At 37.8% G+C, this 17460-nt stretch overlaps 1 protein-coding gene across 1 annotated transcript; it reads left to right on the top strand.

Moving 5' to 3' along the window:
• The first annotated feature begins 85 nt into the window (after positions 1 to 85).
• Positions 86 to 15472, top strand: FAM76B (family with sequence similarity 76 member B). Its single transcript, XM_007435582.3, has 10 exons — positions 86 to 647; positions 2937 to 3001; positions 3838 to 3892; positions 4475 to 4630; positions 5752 to 5960; positions 7403 to 7450; positions 8034 to 8114; positions 8678 to 8813; positions 10845 to 10946; positions 12153 to 15472. The coding sequence occupies exons 1-10, from the start codon at positions 492 to 494 to the stop codon at positions 12240 to 12242; spliced, it is 1098 nt and encodes a 365-aa protein (XP_007435644.2). The 5' UTR covers positions 86 to 491; the 3' UTR covers positions 12243 to 15472.
• Positions 15473 to 17460: the final 1988 nt, after the last annotated feature.

Here is a 17460-nt window from a genome sequence, read left to right as displayed (position 1 = left end):
TGCGCAAGCGCAATCGTGAGATGGGCGGAAGGAGAAATCCCTCAAAACTTCAGAAGGGTTCCTCGGAGGACCAATGGGAGAGGGCGCGCTCTGGGGCCGTTCGGTTTCCTGGTTGGTCGGATTGAACGTGACGTAACGCGGCGAGGTGGACGGGCGGGGACTCGCGTCCTTCCTCCGCACCCTGCCATTGGGCGGCGAGGTTTGAAGGAAGTCTTGCCGCGCGGCCCGGATTGGCCGAGGAGGCGGGCCGGCTCGCGAGGCGTTCATTCGCTCCCTCGCTCGCGCTCTCCCTCTGTTTGTGTGAGGAGAAGGAGGGGAAAAACGGGCTTGGGCCCCGCCGCTGACACAAGGAGGAGGCGCGGCCTACCGACGCCGGGAAGCGGCCTCGGCGGCGAGGATCGGGCCGCGATCCGTCTGGCTTGGATTTCCTCTCAGGCGGGCGGGCTGGCGGCCGGCCGGCCGGGGCTCTCTCTAGGCCGAGAGGAAGGCGGATGGCGGCAACATCCGGGGCCTCTGGGACGGCGATCGCGGCGTCGGCGGTGGTCGTGGGCGCGGGATCCGGCGCGGCCCCGGCTCTCTACGCCTGCACCAAGTGCAACCAGCGCTACCCTTTCGAGGAGCTCTCCCAGGGACAGCAGCTCTGCAAGGTGCCGCTTCCCCGGGGCCGAGGGCGGAGGCGGCGGGCGGAAGGGAGGGAGGAAGGGAGGGACGGTTGCGTGGGTGGCTGCGGCCGGCCAGGCGGCTCTTGATTGGAGACTGGGAAGAAAGGCTTTCGCCCGGCCGGGGACCGGGAGGAGGCGGCCCGGCCCGGCCCTGCGGGGAGGCCACGGGGGTCTTTGAAGTGGGACTCAGCGAGTCGTGAGCGATGGATCCAGCCGGAGAAAAGGCATGGGTTTTGTTGTGGTCATTTTCTAGAGCTTTTGCAGGACATACATACATACATACATACAAACACACACACACACACACCCCAAAGCAGTGAAAACAACCCCCCAAGTTCCCCCCCCATAAATTATTCAGAGACAGAGCCAAGATGGTTACTTAAAGTATGCTGTGACACCACTAAGTATTTAAAAAAAAATCGGCAAGAGGGAAATACTTCTATTTGGACAGAGCACATCAAAGTGCTGTAGAAGAATGGGCCCTTTTCTACATTCCTTAGAGAAAAACCGGTGCTGTACTACGTTGCCTGCTGAATTGCATCTTCTCTTCTGATAAAAGTAGGGTAGGATTTTCCACGTCAGAAAAATCTAGCAGGAAAATTAGAAATGGAAAATGACAACTGTACAGCATGTAGTGCTGCTCAGAGTGGCAATCTTGTTTCAGTTTTGCCACTACTACTGTTGGGGTTCTTGATCCCAAGTATTTTGACTTCAAGCAAATATTTTCCTTGAACTCATTTCATGTGGAATGAGATATAACAGAAAATTTCCAGGGACGGGAAAATGCACAATATATTGATATTGCCTATTTCCAGATTTTTTGGGCGGCAAGAGATACTGATACCCCTTTGTGTAATTTGTGCTTTCATCTTGAGATTTAAAGCATAAATTCACTACTAACATATTTGAACTTCAAAGAATCAGTTGTACAGTATACATAGAAAACACCAAACATCTTTGTTCATCCATTTTTAGCAATGAGGAGACATCTGTTTTCTTTTAAAAAGAAAAGCTGTGGTCTCTTATGATTTAAATTTTCCTAGACAGTTACAAAATCACAGAACGTTACATGGATCCGGTAGCAGATGCATTCCAAGACAATTAGTTTCATGAGTTATAATATCAAAACAAAGCAAAAAACAAAATGGAAAAGTTTAAAAATGCCAAAAATTGTTGTGGGTTTGTGCGTGTGTCTGTGTGTGTATTGTCTGTGCTTTCTTATGTAATAGCTTGTATATCTGTAGACAGTACTCATTGAATTAACATGGAGTTTGAGACAGTCTGTGGGTTAAGTGTTACAGAAGTGGAATTGCTTAGCAAATCTTGGCTTCAGCAGCATGAGTGTTTTTAAATGATAATAGCTGTTTAGAGTCATACGATTAAAGTGGCATAGAGGCACTTGCAATAAAATAAATAATTGTTTCCACTACAAGGCAAACCACATTTAAATTGTTGTGTGTGACATACTGATTTTGTGAATGATTGTTGTGTGTGATATGTGTTTTAAATCTCCAAAAGTTGTTGAAACATATGGCATACAACTTTATTTGAAATAATTAACTTGCACTAAGTTTTTCAGTAGTCTGTCAAAGTTACTGTTCTGTTGATAAATTATATTGTTGGTCCACTCTTCAAGAATAGCTGCCTAATTCATTACCTCAGCTGAACAATGTTTAGAAGAAGTGGTTAAGACTTCACTGTGTCTCCCCCAGACCACTGGTTGATTTTGGAAAGGAACTTGGCACGTGAGTTTTTCTCTCATGTGCTTGGGAACACGAACATCGTTAAATGTATATCACAGCACAGTATTCACTATTACTGTCTTATTATGTGACCTGGCCCATAATTATATATTAGATTAAAATATGCATACAAATACTTAACTCTCTAATTTTAATGGTTTGGGATGCTTATTCAAGATTGGAAATATTCTTGCATTGTACATTAAAAAAATAAACTAATATAATTAAATAAATTAATTCTAATTATAGGTAGAAAGCCAAAGTGATTTGTAAAAACTGAAAGTTAGATTGAAAGTACCACAAGGTGTTCATAAAGAAGATTTGGAAACTATATAATAATTTGGCTGTGTGTGTTTGTGTTTGAGATACGGATGTAAGTTTCCTTTTTGATATACTAAATTTGGTGATCTGCCGCTCTAATTGGTAAAACTATTTTATGTTGGCAGCAATTCTGTTTTGTAAGGTAAAATCAGATACACCTAATGTCACTTATTGCACTTCAATAAACTATTGTTATTTTATCTCTCTCTAGGAATGTCGTATTGCGCATCCCATTGTAAAATGTACTTACTGCCGATCAGAATTTCAGCAAGAGAGGTAAGTTAAATAAATACATTAATGAACAAAGAACTGTTGAAGAAAAATAACTGTTGGAAGCTCTGAAATGGCATGTGTATAGCCTAAGTTCATATCTAGTTCTGCTGGCTGAGAATTCTTGGAGTTGTAGCCTCTACACCTCAGGAAAATGCCAGGTTAGAAAATGCTGCTCTACTCCATTTCTTCCTAACATACATAAATGAGTTTCCTTAGGGTTGCTTTGTGTTTTGTTTTGCATCTCCCCATTTGGTGCATGCGTGATAGTTTTTTTAAATGGTAGCCTCAAACTGGCAATCTTCATCCATTAGATGGTCAGTATGCTAGCGTCTTTCCATACCATTACACTTTCAGATCTTACCAGGGATAACAGAATGTAGCTTTGGTTCCAAATATACATTTTTAAACTCTTTACTAGTGCAGCAGTATCTTTAATCTCAGTTAAGAGATTATGCAGCCTGCTTTCAATCATACATTCATTTAAGGCTAAGAAGGATCCCTCAGTAATCAGAATTTGAAAATTAAGATTTAAAATGAAGTATTGAGTGGAAACTTTACTGGTTAATGGTGTCTGAGATTAAAATTTACTTCAGGTTATAGTAAATAGTACATTTGTTCATTTTGATATAAGAATTCCTATAGAACTAATAAAGCTAGACTAATTCCATTGTTTCTGAATTGGAAATGTGTTCTCTTCTTATTTTATGTGGCAGTAACCCACTGTTTGAGAACCTTAGGAACAACATTTTAATTCACAACTTGCCTCTTTTTCAACAATAATTATAGGTAGATGGTTGATAACAATGTAGCTAAAAGTTGGATTTTTGCTTTTCTTTTAGCAAAACTAATACAATATGCAAGAAGTGTGCCCAAAATGTGAAACAGTTTGGAACGGTGAGTTAACTTCTATAGCTGTATTTGTGATCAGGCTGCTAAACTGATAGATAATTATATATAGTAGATGCTACACAAATTGTAGGCATTTTACCATTGTTCATATGAAATAATAAAGCAATTTTCTGATACAGCGGTTATAGTTTTCCTTGGTTATGTGAAGTAAAGGGAGAAATGGTATCAAGCATACTGAAAACTTACTAATAAATAAACACTAAGGGTGTTGTTTTTTGGGGGGGGTTGGTAGCTGCTAAGGAATTTATGCCTGATGTAGACATTCAGATTAATGCAATTCTAATTTTATGAAACAGGGAAGATAGTTCCAGCCACTGATTGGAATCCCATGAGATAGAACCATTTAAACTCTGAATATGTTTTCATTGGAATTATGATCCTTTATCTCTTGTTCCAGTTACAAAACATAATGCTATTCTAGCATATAAGTACTATATCTGAGGACAATCTGTCTTCAACCCCCTGTATAATGATTTGATTCCCCCTCCCCGCACTGATTCTCAGTTCTCATCAATTTAAATGGGTAGAATTTAATTTTTTTAAGGGTTTCTAACCGTTTTTTTCCAGCCAAAACCTTGTCAGTACTGCAACATCATTGCTGCTTTTATTGGCACAAAATGTCAGCGCTGTACAAACTCTGAAAAAAAATATGGACCACCTCAGACATGTGAACAGTGTAAGCAGCAGTGTGCTTTTGACCGCAAAGAAGAAGGAAGAAGAAAGGTATGCTTTTGTGATTTTTAAATAAAAGTTTGTGTGTAGGATTGACAGTGCAACTGATCTCAAATCAACTATTAGCAAAATCCAATTTACATTCCACTATCCCAAGCCAGACTGAATGTTTTATCATGTTACTTAGTATTACATTGACGAATGACCATGGCAATGATCAAATCTTGATTTGTATATACAGAAGAATTGAGTGATGAACCCTCTCCCTTATGTCTTAAGTAACTAGATTAGCTGCATTGTTGATCTGATGTTTTCTAGAAGAAAACTGCCTTTTATTCTACGTTAAAATAACTACTAAGTGTTTATAGAAAAATAAGTTGCATATAATAAATCTCTTTTCATATGTCTCTATGTTTATATATCACCTGATAGTTTGTCAGGTAAATTAATTTGACTTCACAAAACAGTGAACAACAAAAATAATTGCATGAAATTTTTAATAATATGTTCAGAGGTTCAAATAATGTCAATGTCAAAGTTTGGCCTGTAGTTTGCCCAGTTACCTTTTATGGAGTATAAGCAATAATCGTGTATATCCATTTGTTATTCATAGAAGTCAAGGTAATATATCTAGGAATTAATCATACATTAATTTGTGTAACTCAGCATTATTGTTGAATATATATTATGTACCTTCAGGCTATATCCTTTTAATATAACATTATTGAAACACAAGAACCTGGCCAGCCCAGTGTCCTCTAGAATATATTATTTCATTATATTAACAAATATAGCAGTACTGGAAGCTGGAGAAGACAGCTTGTTAGTACCAGCTGGGAAAAATTGTGCACTGTATCTTGTGAAGTATAATAAGTTATGTCCTAAATATCTCTTTGCCTAAACCAGTGGCATTTCTTGGAAATCAGGTGAAAGATAAACAGATTGGAGTCAAACTAGATTTTTTTTCACAGAATGTTCTGCAATGTCTAGCATATTTTATTTAATATGCTGGTAATGTCTTATATATATACACACATTCATATTCTTGTTTATATTAAGATCTGTGTGCAAGAATAACAGCAGTAGTATTTGATAATTTTATTTTGGCTGTTGTGTGTCTTTTTAGCACTCAGTACGTGTAACATAACTTGCTGCGAATGATTTCCCAAAAGGTTGATGGGAAGCTGTTGTGTTGGCTTTGCACTCTGTCCTACAAGAGAGTACTGCAGAAGACCAAGGAACAGAGGAAGAGCTTAGGGTCTTCACATTCTAATTCTTCTACTACACCTATTACTGAAAAAGACCATCATTTGAAACACCACCATCACCACCACCGTCACCACCACCATCACCACCATCATCACAGCAGTGGCCATCACAAGTAAGTGCTATGAGAAACCTTGAACTTGAGCAGTCCTAGGAGGCACATTCCTGTCAAGCAGTAGATTTAAAAATACGTGTGGGTATCTTCATAAAAAGAAGCTTCTTGTGAACACAACAAATTACTTTTATAAAACAGAGTTTTTAGAAATCAGATTATGATGTGGCAAAGATGCACACTGTTCAGAAAACGTTGCAACTCTTACTGGAGACCTTGGATCCTATAAGATCTTGGTATGACTGTTAGAGACTCTATATTGGTCAGGGACATGTTTGTGTGGAACACACACATCTCAGGGGTTCACAACTGAGAAGTGTTGACTTTCTGGCTTCTCCTTAGTCCTACTGTTAGTACATAGAATTAACTGGAATTTAGGCATGGCCCTGTTCTGTATTAAGAAGACTTGGGCAAACTCCAAATAAGATTCATTGTAACATTACATACTCACTTGTTCTGATGCTCATTATCTTCTGTCAGAGATTAAAAGTGTGGAGTAGAACAGTACCTCCTGGGTTAGAAATTGGCAGTAAGGTACTTGTGAATGCCAAGATCTTGAAGGTCTCATGCAGAATGTCATATGCTTTTGAGGTGTATGACTGTGTGTATGTATTTTAAAAAAGCCATCATGTGGTAGTCCTTGTTTACTGATGGCAATTAGTTCCAGCAATGCAGTAGTTAAGCAAAGCGGTCACTAAGTGAAAGTCATGCAACTATGACTATGCTTATGGTTTTACTTCAACTTTCCTTTGCTTTACAGCATCATAAGATATGACCCCAGACAGCAGGGAAACATGATTTATGAGGAAGCCGGGTAAAAGGGCAAATCTTATAGCCCTTTTTCCCCACTTCCCTGCCCTTGGGAACGCTCACCCCAGTGCTGGGATAATTAGCAGGAAGAGAATTAAAGTTTAGGAGGCAAACAAAAGCCTTTAGTATGACACTGATTGGGGTTTTGTCAGCGTCAGGCAGCAGGGAGGGTTCTAATCAACTACCTAAGGTCACAGAGCTCAGTTTCTTATCCTGGGGTTAGCATTTAGTAGGGAGCACTGCATTGGGGAGTAAAGCAGACCAGGAAGAGGTAGCTTGTTTAGGCAATCTCTCTGCTTTTTGGGGGGTGAAGAAAAAAATGGGTCAGGCACAGGACAACACATACTAACTGATTGTAATGGTGAACACATGACTGAGATGCTGCAAATGTAACTGCAGGCGTTGGTCCCAAAGTTACTTTTTCGTCACCGTTGTAACTGCAAACAGTCACTATCTGCAGCAGTTGCTAAACAAAGACTACCTGTAACGGCATGCAGGGCCAGAAAAGTTGTCCAATCCCTTATTAGACAAAAAAGCCTATTTGCTTTATTCTGTCTCCATCTTTTCAAACCACAATGTTTCTGAAGTTGTTGACTGAAACCACTGATAAGCTGGTTCAACATTCTATATTTCAGAATCAGCAGTCTGAGCCCAGAAGATGATCAGGGATTGTGGAAGCAGAGGTAAATAGTATTGAAAAGACAACTCTTCCTTTGTATCAGGATTGGAAACTGTTTGTTGTTTATTTCCCTTTATGAAGTGCTGGATGCCAGCAAATGGAAAATTTGGTACCAGAACCAGTTAGGACAGAATTGCCTCTTTATCACCTTTAAGATTAATTAGTATGGGCTATAGATTTGAGGGTGTAGCACACAGGGAAGGGAAAGTTAAACTTTGCACGCGTGTTAACTTAAAAACATTTCCCAGGCACCAGTGGAGGCTTTTTGAAAACCCTAACTGCTGTGTAAAAAAGGCTGGGGATTTTTTTAGGAAGGGCACAAATAACATTGCATCAGCAGTACAATATGCTCCAAATGTCCCTTGAATGCCAGTTAAGCATTAAAAGAATTAGGAATGATGGAAGTTTATTTTTAAAAATTGATTGCTGCGGGAGAAAGTGAGAGGATAGATTTGGCCTGATGCAGGGGAATCCTTGCCCCAACTTTAAATTTAAGCAATACTATATAATATCTATGTGCTTGCTATTTTGAGTAAATATGGCTATATGACCATACATAAAACGATATTCTTAATGTTTCTTTGCAGCCATAAATCCTCTTCAGCTATTCAGAATGAAACTCCAAAGAAAAAGCCCAAAATGGAATCCAAGCCATCTAATGGAGATAGGTAAAAATACAGTTCTGAATATTTTTCTGTTCTGTTAAATAGAACAATGTTTGGACAGGTAGAATTCATACTTTTTCCCATTATTTTATTAATTTCAACATGACTGTTACTCAAATTCTTGACCTTTTGGGATTTCAGCCAAACTGGCCTAAATCTTTGTTGAAAGTTCTGCTACCAGCAGTTCTTGGGATAATGAACTAAAATTAAAACAAATCAGAAATCAGTCTAATGCAGCAATGGCATATTTGACCCTTTGAATCAATTTTATTCTAAATATTTCTTAAATGAAAAATGAATCTCTTAGTTAAACTGCTTCATTAAGCAAGTTTCAGACCCTTTGAAAGTTAATGCTTAAATATATTTTGACAGGTGGTCTTTTTAATACATGCCAGTTGCCTGACACAAAGGGATGGATAAAATCTGCTTACTAATGGCAGAGATTACATCCAATGGCAGATATATTATTAAGCACATAAAATACAGGCATACACATGTATTTAAATATGCTTGCGATGCAGTTTGTTTCTGCCTTTAGTTACATTTGATGCTATTTATTTTTACAGTAGCTCTATAAATCAGTCAGCAGACAGTGGAGGTACTGACAACTTCGTTCTAATAAGTCAGTTGAAAGAAGAAGTGATGTCACTGAAACGTCTCTTGCAACAAAGAGATCAAACTATACTGGAGAAAGATAAAAAGGTGAAAGTTTCAATAATCTCATTAGCTACTTTAGAAGTGTTCCATTTGCATCTAAAATGTATAAGTTTGTCAAACATTTATTGGATTAGAAATGTAATAAAACCTCTGGATCCTCCCTCAGTAGACTTCTGAAACAACAGATAATAGTTGCATGTGGACATGACCTCAGAAAACAGAGAAAGTCCATTGGTTCCCAAGTAGGTCAGACAATTTATGTGAATTAATGTCATTTGAGTCAATTTATATAATTAACAAATGATGTAAATTGACTCAAATGATGTAAATTCGTAGCACAACTCCTGTCCTCCAAATTATCCATGAAATTGAGATTTTACTGAAGTAATTTTTTTTTAAATGCAGAGGAAGAATGTGCTAGAAATGAATGTTGTTCAAATGATATTCACAGGTATCAGATTTAGAAGCTTGTATGTATTGCAAATGGGACGTTTATGTCTCTTCTTTTCCCTCAGTCAGCAAATTAGAACAGGAAGTCTCTCAGTAGAGTGAGAATGGTGAAACTACTGTACAGAGGTTGGGCAAAACTTCATGTTCTTGATAGTTTAGACTTCTGGTGGGGCTAAGCACCTTGCACCCCTAAATCACTGCTATATGAATTTTAAAAATGAATCTTCATCCTACGCTGGTCAAATCAGGGACAGGATGAGCAATGTATATGTCAGTAAGCCTTAAAGCAGCCTCTGCAGTTAAGATTCAGACATGGTAAAACATAATATAAGGCAGCTGAATAGGGCTCGCACACTGCTATTCAAACAGTAACACTACCATTTTTTGCCCCCAAATTGCTTGATAGGAGAAACAAAGCTAAACTGTCACCCTTTTATGAACCAGACAGAATGTTTTTCTGAATTTATCCAGTACATTTGTCATTTACCTGGTTGATTACTAATTTAGGACATCCTCCCTCTGAATCCTTTTTCTTTTCCGAAAAGAAGATCCTTGGTTCCCAAGTACGGAAAGGTGGTGGAAGACAGGAAATTACCCACCACTTCTTGATAGAACACTTTTGTTGAAAGTGTTTGGTGAACCCTGTTCTCCTTGGCATTTGAAGTATGCCATGCGATATATTGTACATTTGCTTTAGATATTATTGCTGATCGCAGCAGTGATTTTTGTTCCTGAAATGTCTTGTGCCCCAAACATATATTTGATTTATGCAGCAACTATAACTCAAAACTGGTTTTAATACATTGTTGAGGAAGTAGAAACTTGTTGAGGAAATGGAGTAATTAACCCTTTATCATTCTAACTGTTAAGAAACTAGAAGTGTTACGCAGTACTTATTGTGGACTTGGTATAGAGCTAGGCACTTCAGATGACTATGCATGCATTAACAATCAAGCTGATTGTATAACAAACTTAAAAGTGGTAATGGAATAAAGTTCTCTTCAGAGATGAAGAACTGTATATTAAAGTAATTTTGTGGACAACTTTCAAAACCATCCCCATGTTATAATACGCAGCCTTATTTGTAGATATTCTTGGAGGCACTAAAAAGCCTGAAATAAAGTGTTTAGAAAGGAAGGCCTCATTAGAAAGCTTAAGCAGTTAGAATAATCCTGGTACTGTAATTTTACAGTATTCCTGATATGGTCAATTTTGCTGCTGCAGGGTTTAAAGATATACCTACCAGTTTATGACAGCTCAGTCTTTTATGTTGAAGTTTAATTTTCAGGTAAATTAGAAAAGGACCTGCATTTTAAAAACAGTTTTTGCTTCTAATATATTTTAAAGGACAGTTTATTTTGGCTATAAATAAGGGAAAAAATGACAAAATTCTAAATCACTGTATTCTGTTTTACAGATAAACTCAGCATCCTTTGCATATGCAGATAAATTATTTAGTCCTACATGATATTTTCTTTTCTAGCCTTTAAAGCAACTGAAGAAAATTGGGTTCTTTATCTTTACCTCTTAGGCTCAAGAAATGCATCTTGTTGATATTTGAGAGTGAGAGAATTGAAGTAACAGTAGACAGTATCTTTAAAGAGATAATTCAATTCTTTTTCTCAGTTGACTGAGCTGAAAGCGGACTTTCAATACCAAGAGTCAAATTTAAGAACCAAGATGAACAGTATGGAAAGAGCTCACAAGGAAACTGTAGAACAATTACAGGTAAACGGTATTACTTCACAGACAATCAGTAATAGCTGAGAATGTCAATGTATGAGAGCCAAGTGGTCTAAATCTTGAACCCAGTACTGCTCACTTGCACTGTGTTACTCAAGAATCAGGAGGAGTCATGTAGCGCCCTTCCTGACTTCACAACTTTTATTTTAAAAAAAACATAACCATTGGCGTGATAAAGTGAGCTATAGCTCACAAAAGCTTGTGCATTTTAATGAAATGATTTTATAATAATAATTTAATGATAATTAATATTTATTAATAGTAATGAATAAATAATGAAGTGTGTTAATCTGAAAAGGTGCTACCAGACCCCTCCCTGATTTTGGGCTACCCTAGACAAACTCGGCTCTCCTCCTGTGTTGTATTCCCTAGTGAGTCCCTAAGGCTAAACTTTGGTTGGATTCTGACATTTCACAAAGAGGTAGAACCCATATGTTAAACAGGTAGTAGGCTTTGCAGGCACAAGCTGGATCATTTCTCAGTGATTTCTCTTGAGTTTTGTTAGGTGGTTTATGAACCTCATCCCAGACCATTGGATGTCTTCTTCTAGCACCTTCGTGTAGATGTTAAAGTGCAGGAGTAGGGAGAGAAAGAGGGGAACCACTGGTTTAAACTCTTCTCCCCTATCCATCCCCCCCACACTTATGTTTGTGTCAAGTGTTCATTTTGTCCTTTAAAGGGGTAGCATTTGCTTCACCTGCACTTTGTCCTTCCCTGCACGTGGAGGGAAGTGGGCTGAATCACCCCCCTAACCTGAGGGCATTGTGCAGGAGTGCCAGAAAGTAGACTCCTTCTGCCTTGTTCCTCATTGTCTTTTTCCCTCAAAGGTGAGGGTGGGGGGAGGCAAAATTCAAGCTGAGTAGAAATTGTTCTGGTGTCACTCTTGTAGAACTACCAACAGGATTGGCAGAACAACTAGAAGTAGGATTTGAGAGGTGGAAGGGTCTCCCTTGGGGTCCCACAGGCTGGATGACCCAGCCTGTTGTGTCGGGTTCGCCATCTTTGGGGGTTTTTTTCCTGCAATTAAGGTTCATATAAATGAAGTATTAGCTACACTAGTATCTTTGCAGCCTTTGTGATAATGATGTTAGATTGGAACCAAAGCCATGTTTTAAATTTTCATATAGCAATGCAGAATGATATGCATTTTACAAAATAACCAGGAGCACCGGGTGTTTGGGGTTTTTGTAGGCAAAGAACAGAGAGCTGCTCAAACAGGTTGCAGCATTGTCAAAGGGCAAGAAGTTTGACAAGAGCGGGAATATGCTGACATCACCATAAGAAGATGGCTGTTTGCATAACTATTAATTTTGGAAAGGTAATTGACTCTGGGGAAACTCCGTAGAAACAAACCTTTTGGCGTGCAGAGTTGATGGCATAGGTCCTATACCTTTTCGTAACAGATAATGCCATGAAGGTTTTTTTGCAAATTAAAATCATTTGGATTATTAAAGTACTTCAACAGGTTTGAAGAAGGCACACATACATATATACATGCAGCCATACAGAAGGAGGCAGCTGGCTAGTCCCTGGTGATCACATCATGCAATAACAAATATATGAATGGCAGCCACTTGAGAGGGCAGTCCCCCAAGTGCTCCTGTTGTGCAGACTGATTGCTTTCAGTTGGACTTCAGCAGGTTGCCTGGGCAAGAGCAGAACTTGTCTGGGAGCTGGGCAAACGCGTCTCAAGGACAAACTTTCAATCTTACCTACATTCCAACAGCAGCTAATTTGAAAATGAGCAAGAGCACTGGATACCTGGCAACTGTTCTTTGTCTTTCAGTCAGAATAAGAGTGCATCAAGGATTAAAATCATGGTGCTTTTATTACAAGAAGCTTAACCCTATAAATATATGTAAAAGATTTTAACAGTTTTATTCTTAGTGATAACTGGTGTTTTGCATTCCCTGTTATAGAAATTGAAAGAGATTCTCTATTGTAAGTACCAGAACAAAATGTGTTTTTCTGAAAATACGCTGTAGACTTCTTCCTGCAAGTGCCTTTTCTCCCAACAGTTTATTTATAGGAATGTTGGTATTTGTATATACTTTTCTTTTTCTTTAATCATGTTTAAATGTTTCCCTGTATGTATATATTTATAAATGTATGTACAGAAGAATCAAATGCTAAGATCAAATTGTTAGAATGATAGGGAAGGTGCTAAGTACTGGCAGGCAATGAATTTTGGCTGTAGATACTGTAACAGATGTGTCTGTGTAGAGAGTATTTGTCTTAACTCTTGCTGTGCCTAACTTAATGGAGGGGGCGGGCTTTTAAACTGTAGGGCTTCTAAAAATAGATGATTTATTTTATCTCAGTGCTGATTTGCATTGTATTCTCAGTGATGTGTTCTCGATTGAATGATGAGGGAACAGTATTTGAGCTAATGTAACTCCAGATATTTCTTTTAATAACATTGCATTGAAATTTAATGCCATTTTAAATAGTTCTGTAAACATGCCTTTTTATTTCTATACAGTGAGAAAATAACAATCCTACACTGAAAGCTTTATGTTGTTAAGGGCGTTGTCACTCAGTAGTTCTGTGGCCAATAAATTGGGAGCCAAAAGAAATGTCCCTAGAGAAACCTGAATGCCTAACACTGAGAATTAAGAAAACGAAAAATAGCCGTGTAGTCATAGAACCATCGCTGGCCCCATAACCTTGGCTCAGTCTTCGCAGTCACGTGACAGTACTGTAGGCTGAAGCACCATTTGCACTAGAGGGATAAAGTGTGATTGAACAGCACATTCTCATTTCCAAGTAAGAATTTAAACAGACATGCCATAAATTAGTGGCTCTCAAACTGTATTTTGGGGAAGCATGGGATTCCATAGAAGTAGATCAGTAACAATAGAGACCATCACTACCAATCTTCAGTTGTATATGTACCTGTAGGAGTTTGCTGAGTGTGTTCTACAGGCACTCTCAATTTCTTCAGGGCGTAGACCTCTCAGCATTGCACGAACTAGTGCACCCGGGAATGTGTCTCCAAACCTTGTGTAATGCACAGAGGTCTCTAGTATAGTGTTTTTCAAACTTGGCAACTTTAAGATTTGTAGATTGGTTGGGGAATTTAAGATGTGTAGAAGCTAGCTGGGGAATTCCTGGGAGTTGAAGACCATACATCTTAAAGTTGCCAAGTTTGAAAAACACTGCTCCAGCAGGTAAGCAAGAAGTAACTCTGAAATACATAATTTGGAAATCATGCCTTGGATGTGTAAAGCTAAAAAACACCAATAATCCTTTGATATTTTTATGGTTCTTTATAGGAGAATGATGTAAGTTATTAGAAAAGTTAATGACCATTCCAGAAAATACAGTTTCATCAACCTAAAATTAAAAGACACTTTTTTTCTATTAAATGGAAAATCCTATTGATAAAAGGGTGCTCAAGTTATTATCACAGGAATTGCACTTCAGCTAGCCTTCGTGTTTTGGGGCCTCCAGCTACCGGTTTTGGGAGGGTTTGTTCCCAAGAGACTACTGAATAATTGTAATTTGAACAAAAAAAAGCTGCTTTCTACAATATTGAGAATTTTTTATTTTTTGTATACTAAAGATGAACTTTGTAAATTTATAAATACGATTTGCTGATCTTACATGATTATATAGATAGGGTAGAATATTCTTTTGCTATCCTGTTGAATTGCTTAATCATTCAGACTTTTTTTTAATTGCTGACTTCCATTTCAGAGTATTTTGATACTTTTTCTGATTGAATGACTACCTGTCACTGGTGGACTTGTTTAAAAAGAAACCGGTCAAAACTTTTCACAAGAAACGTAATGACTTTCTGATCAAGGCATTGTCACTGAAACCTGTTTATGCTGCAATGGGAATATTATAGAGGAAGAAAACCAACATTCTGGTTTTTAAATACCAGAGCTGTAGAAAATCCCATTTCAAAACATTTACAAGACTTTACCATGTCTAAAGAGAAACTATTTTTTATTTTTAATTGTGGCATTTCAAAGACTGGAAACTAGCAAATGAAATGTAGGATATTTGGGTGGTTTTCACAATGAGCTTGGTTTTATGTAGACTCCCAAGATGATACACTATGATGTGCATTTAAATCAGTTTTTCAGTAATTGGCATCAAACAAAAAAATCCCTTGGGCTTGAATTATTTATGTACTTTTAGCCTGTGAATATTGCATTTTTTTTTAGTTAGAATGTCTATCTCCATTTTGAGGTGAAGCTGTTCATCTTACTTACATGTGTATATTGTGTTGAAATTCTGTACTGGCACACATTTGACATTTTTGTACTTTTTCTAAATCCAATATTTCACAATAAAAGCTTGTTAAAACAGCAGTGTGCCTCTCAATCAGTAATTGCCCATTGGGTTCCAGGCCTGGGCAAAGGGATAATTTTAATCTGGGGTTTTGACAAGCCTTTTCCAATCTGATGCCTATAAGCCCTATCCACCCTAGCCAACATCTTGTCTGTTCTATAATTTGTATGTGTGTTTCACAGACTGCCTGTAATGAATAAACTTTTAAAATCAAATGAAATTTGAAGTCATGATTCCAAGCTGTCCCTAGTATTCTGTTTAGTTCAGTGTTTTTCAACCTTGGAAACTTTAAGATGTGTGGACTTCAACTCCCAGAATTCCCCAGCCAGCATGCTGGCTAGAGAACTCTGAGAGTTGAAGTCCACACATCTTAAAAGTTCCCAAGGTTGAAAAACATTGGTTTATTTTATCACATTCTGGTGGTTAACTGCAAAAAACATTTAATGCTTTTCATACATGAACTGATTTCACATAGATGGAAGGTACCATTTAGCCCATGAACCCCAGTCCTATGTGCAGGAATTTAATTTAAAACCATTTACGACAGATAGCTATATAGTTCCCAAATGAGCATATCCAAAGAAGGGGAACACCCCACTCCTTGGGATAATAGGTTCCACCACTAATTCCTCTTGCTGCTAGGAAGTTTTTTTTTTTAAATAACATTCAATTAGAATCTCTCTTCCTGTAATTTAAAATCCATTGTTCAATGTCCAGTCCTCTGGAGCAATGGCATTCCTCCTCATGGCATCCTTTCAGGTATTTAGAGGGTGCTGTTGTATCATCCTTAGACCTCTTAACCATTTTTTTCAGTCTTTTTTCTAGGACTTAGTATTTAGTTCTATGATTATCCTTTTTCCCCTTCTGTGAATCTGTTTTGGGTTCTCTGATCCTCCCTCCTCCCTTTAATTTGTTGGAATAGATATTTAAAAGTGCAACAAAGAAAAAAAAATCTAAAAAAAAAAGATTTACAAAACTATAAAGTTGTATAAGAACGTTCAAAACAACATTAGATTGAGTACTGCATATGAAAATGATCTTACAGGTAGTCCTCAGCTTATGACCACAACTGGGACCAGAACTTCCATCACTAAGTAATGTGGTTGTTAAGTGAGTCATGCCCGATTTTACAACCTTTTTGCCATGGTTGTTAAACAAATCAGGTGGTAGTTAAGTAAATCCAGTTTCCCCCACTGACTTTGCTTGTTAGAAGCCCTCTGGGAAGGTTGCCGATGATGATCACATGACCCCAGGACACCGCAACCATTGTAAATACATGCCCAGTTGCCAAGCGCCTGAATTCTGGTCAGTGACCATGGGGACACTGCAACAGTTGTAAGTGCAGGGACCAGTCATAAATCACTTTTTCCACCACCATCATAACTTCAAACAGTCATTATACAGATAGTTGTAAGTCGAGGATTACCTGTACATCAATGTACTACTTTAAAACTGATATTAAAATCAAATCAATATTCGGTGATTAGCAAAAGCAGCCAATAATATAAGAATCATCAGAACACACAATTAATAGGACTATCTATTCTGAGAAAATCTATCCATACCACAAATCAGGGAAGGTCTAATATTTTAAACCCTTACATTAAGAGAAACCCAAACTTTGGATGTGGTACAAGTCCATGTGCAGACTTACAGTCTGTAAATGGTTTCCAAGTTAAATTCAGTATAGGAGTTGGTTTTTATTCTTGACATAGATGCATAATTTGTCATTCTTCTAAAGAAGAAATATGTGTAGTTTCTGGTAAAAAGCATTAAGTATCATAGCAGCTGTTGTCATATACAGAGGCAACTTTGTTCTTTGTAGAAATAAAAGATTTAGTTACGCTCAACAGAAAAACAAAAAAGTGTTTAAAATTTGTTTCATTCTAGGATGGATCATCTTACAGAGTTGTTGAGCTTTATGACATTGACACCAAGTATGAAAAAACATGCATTTCTACCCATTTTTAAAATATGAATTACCTATTTTGGCAATAAAGGCTAGTGTAATATAACAGCAAAAAATAAACACTTGTACCAATTTTCTCAGCGTAATATCTGCAATAAGTTTAATATTTATCTTCCCTTATTCCCACTGTTGCCTATTAATTGTCCTGTTTAAGTTCTGCATCCATTTAATTGTACATTCTTTGACTTCTTTCTGAATAATTTTGGTAACAATTTGTAAATAAACGGC

Source organism: Python bivittatus, unplaced genomic scaffold (assembly GCF_059951505.1).
Source record: "Python bivittatus isolate LINGU-HERP-01145 unplaced genomic scaffold, Pbiv_v1 ctg000340_np1212, whole genome shotgun sequence".
Classification (NCBI taxonomy): domain Eukaryota; kingdom Metazoa; phylum Chordata; class Lepidosauria; order Squamata; family Pythonidae; genus Python; species Python bivittatus.
The sequence above is the reverse complement of the archived record's forward strand: the minus strand, read 5'-3'. Positions and strand labels throughout refer to the sequence as shown.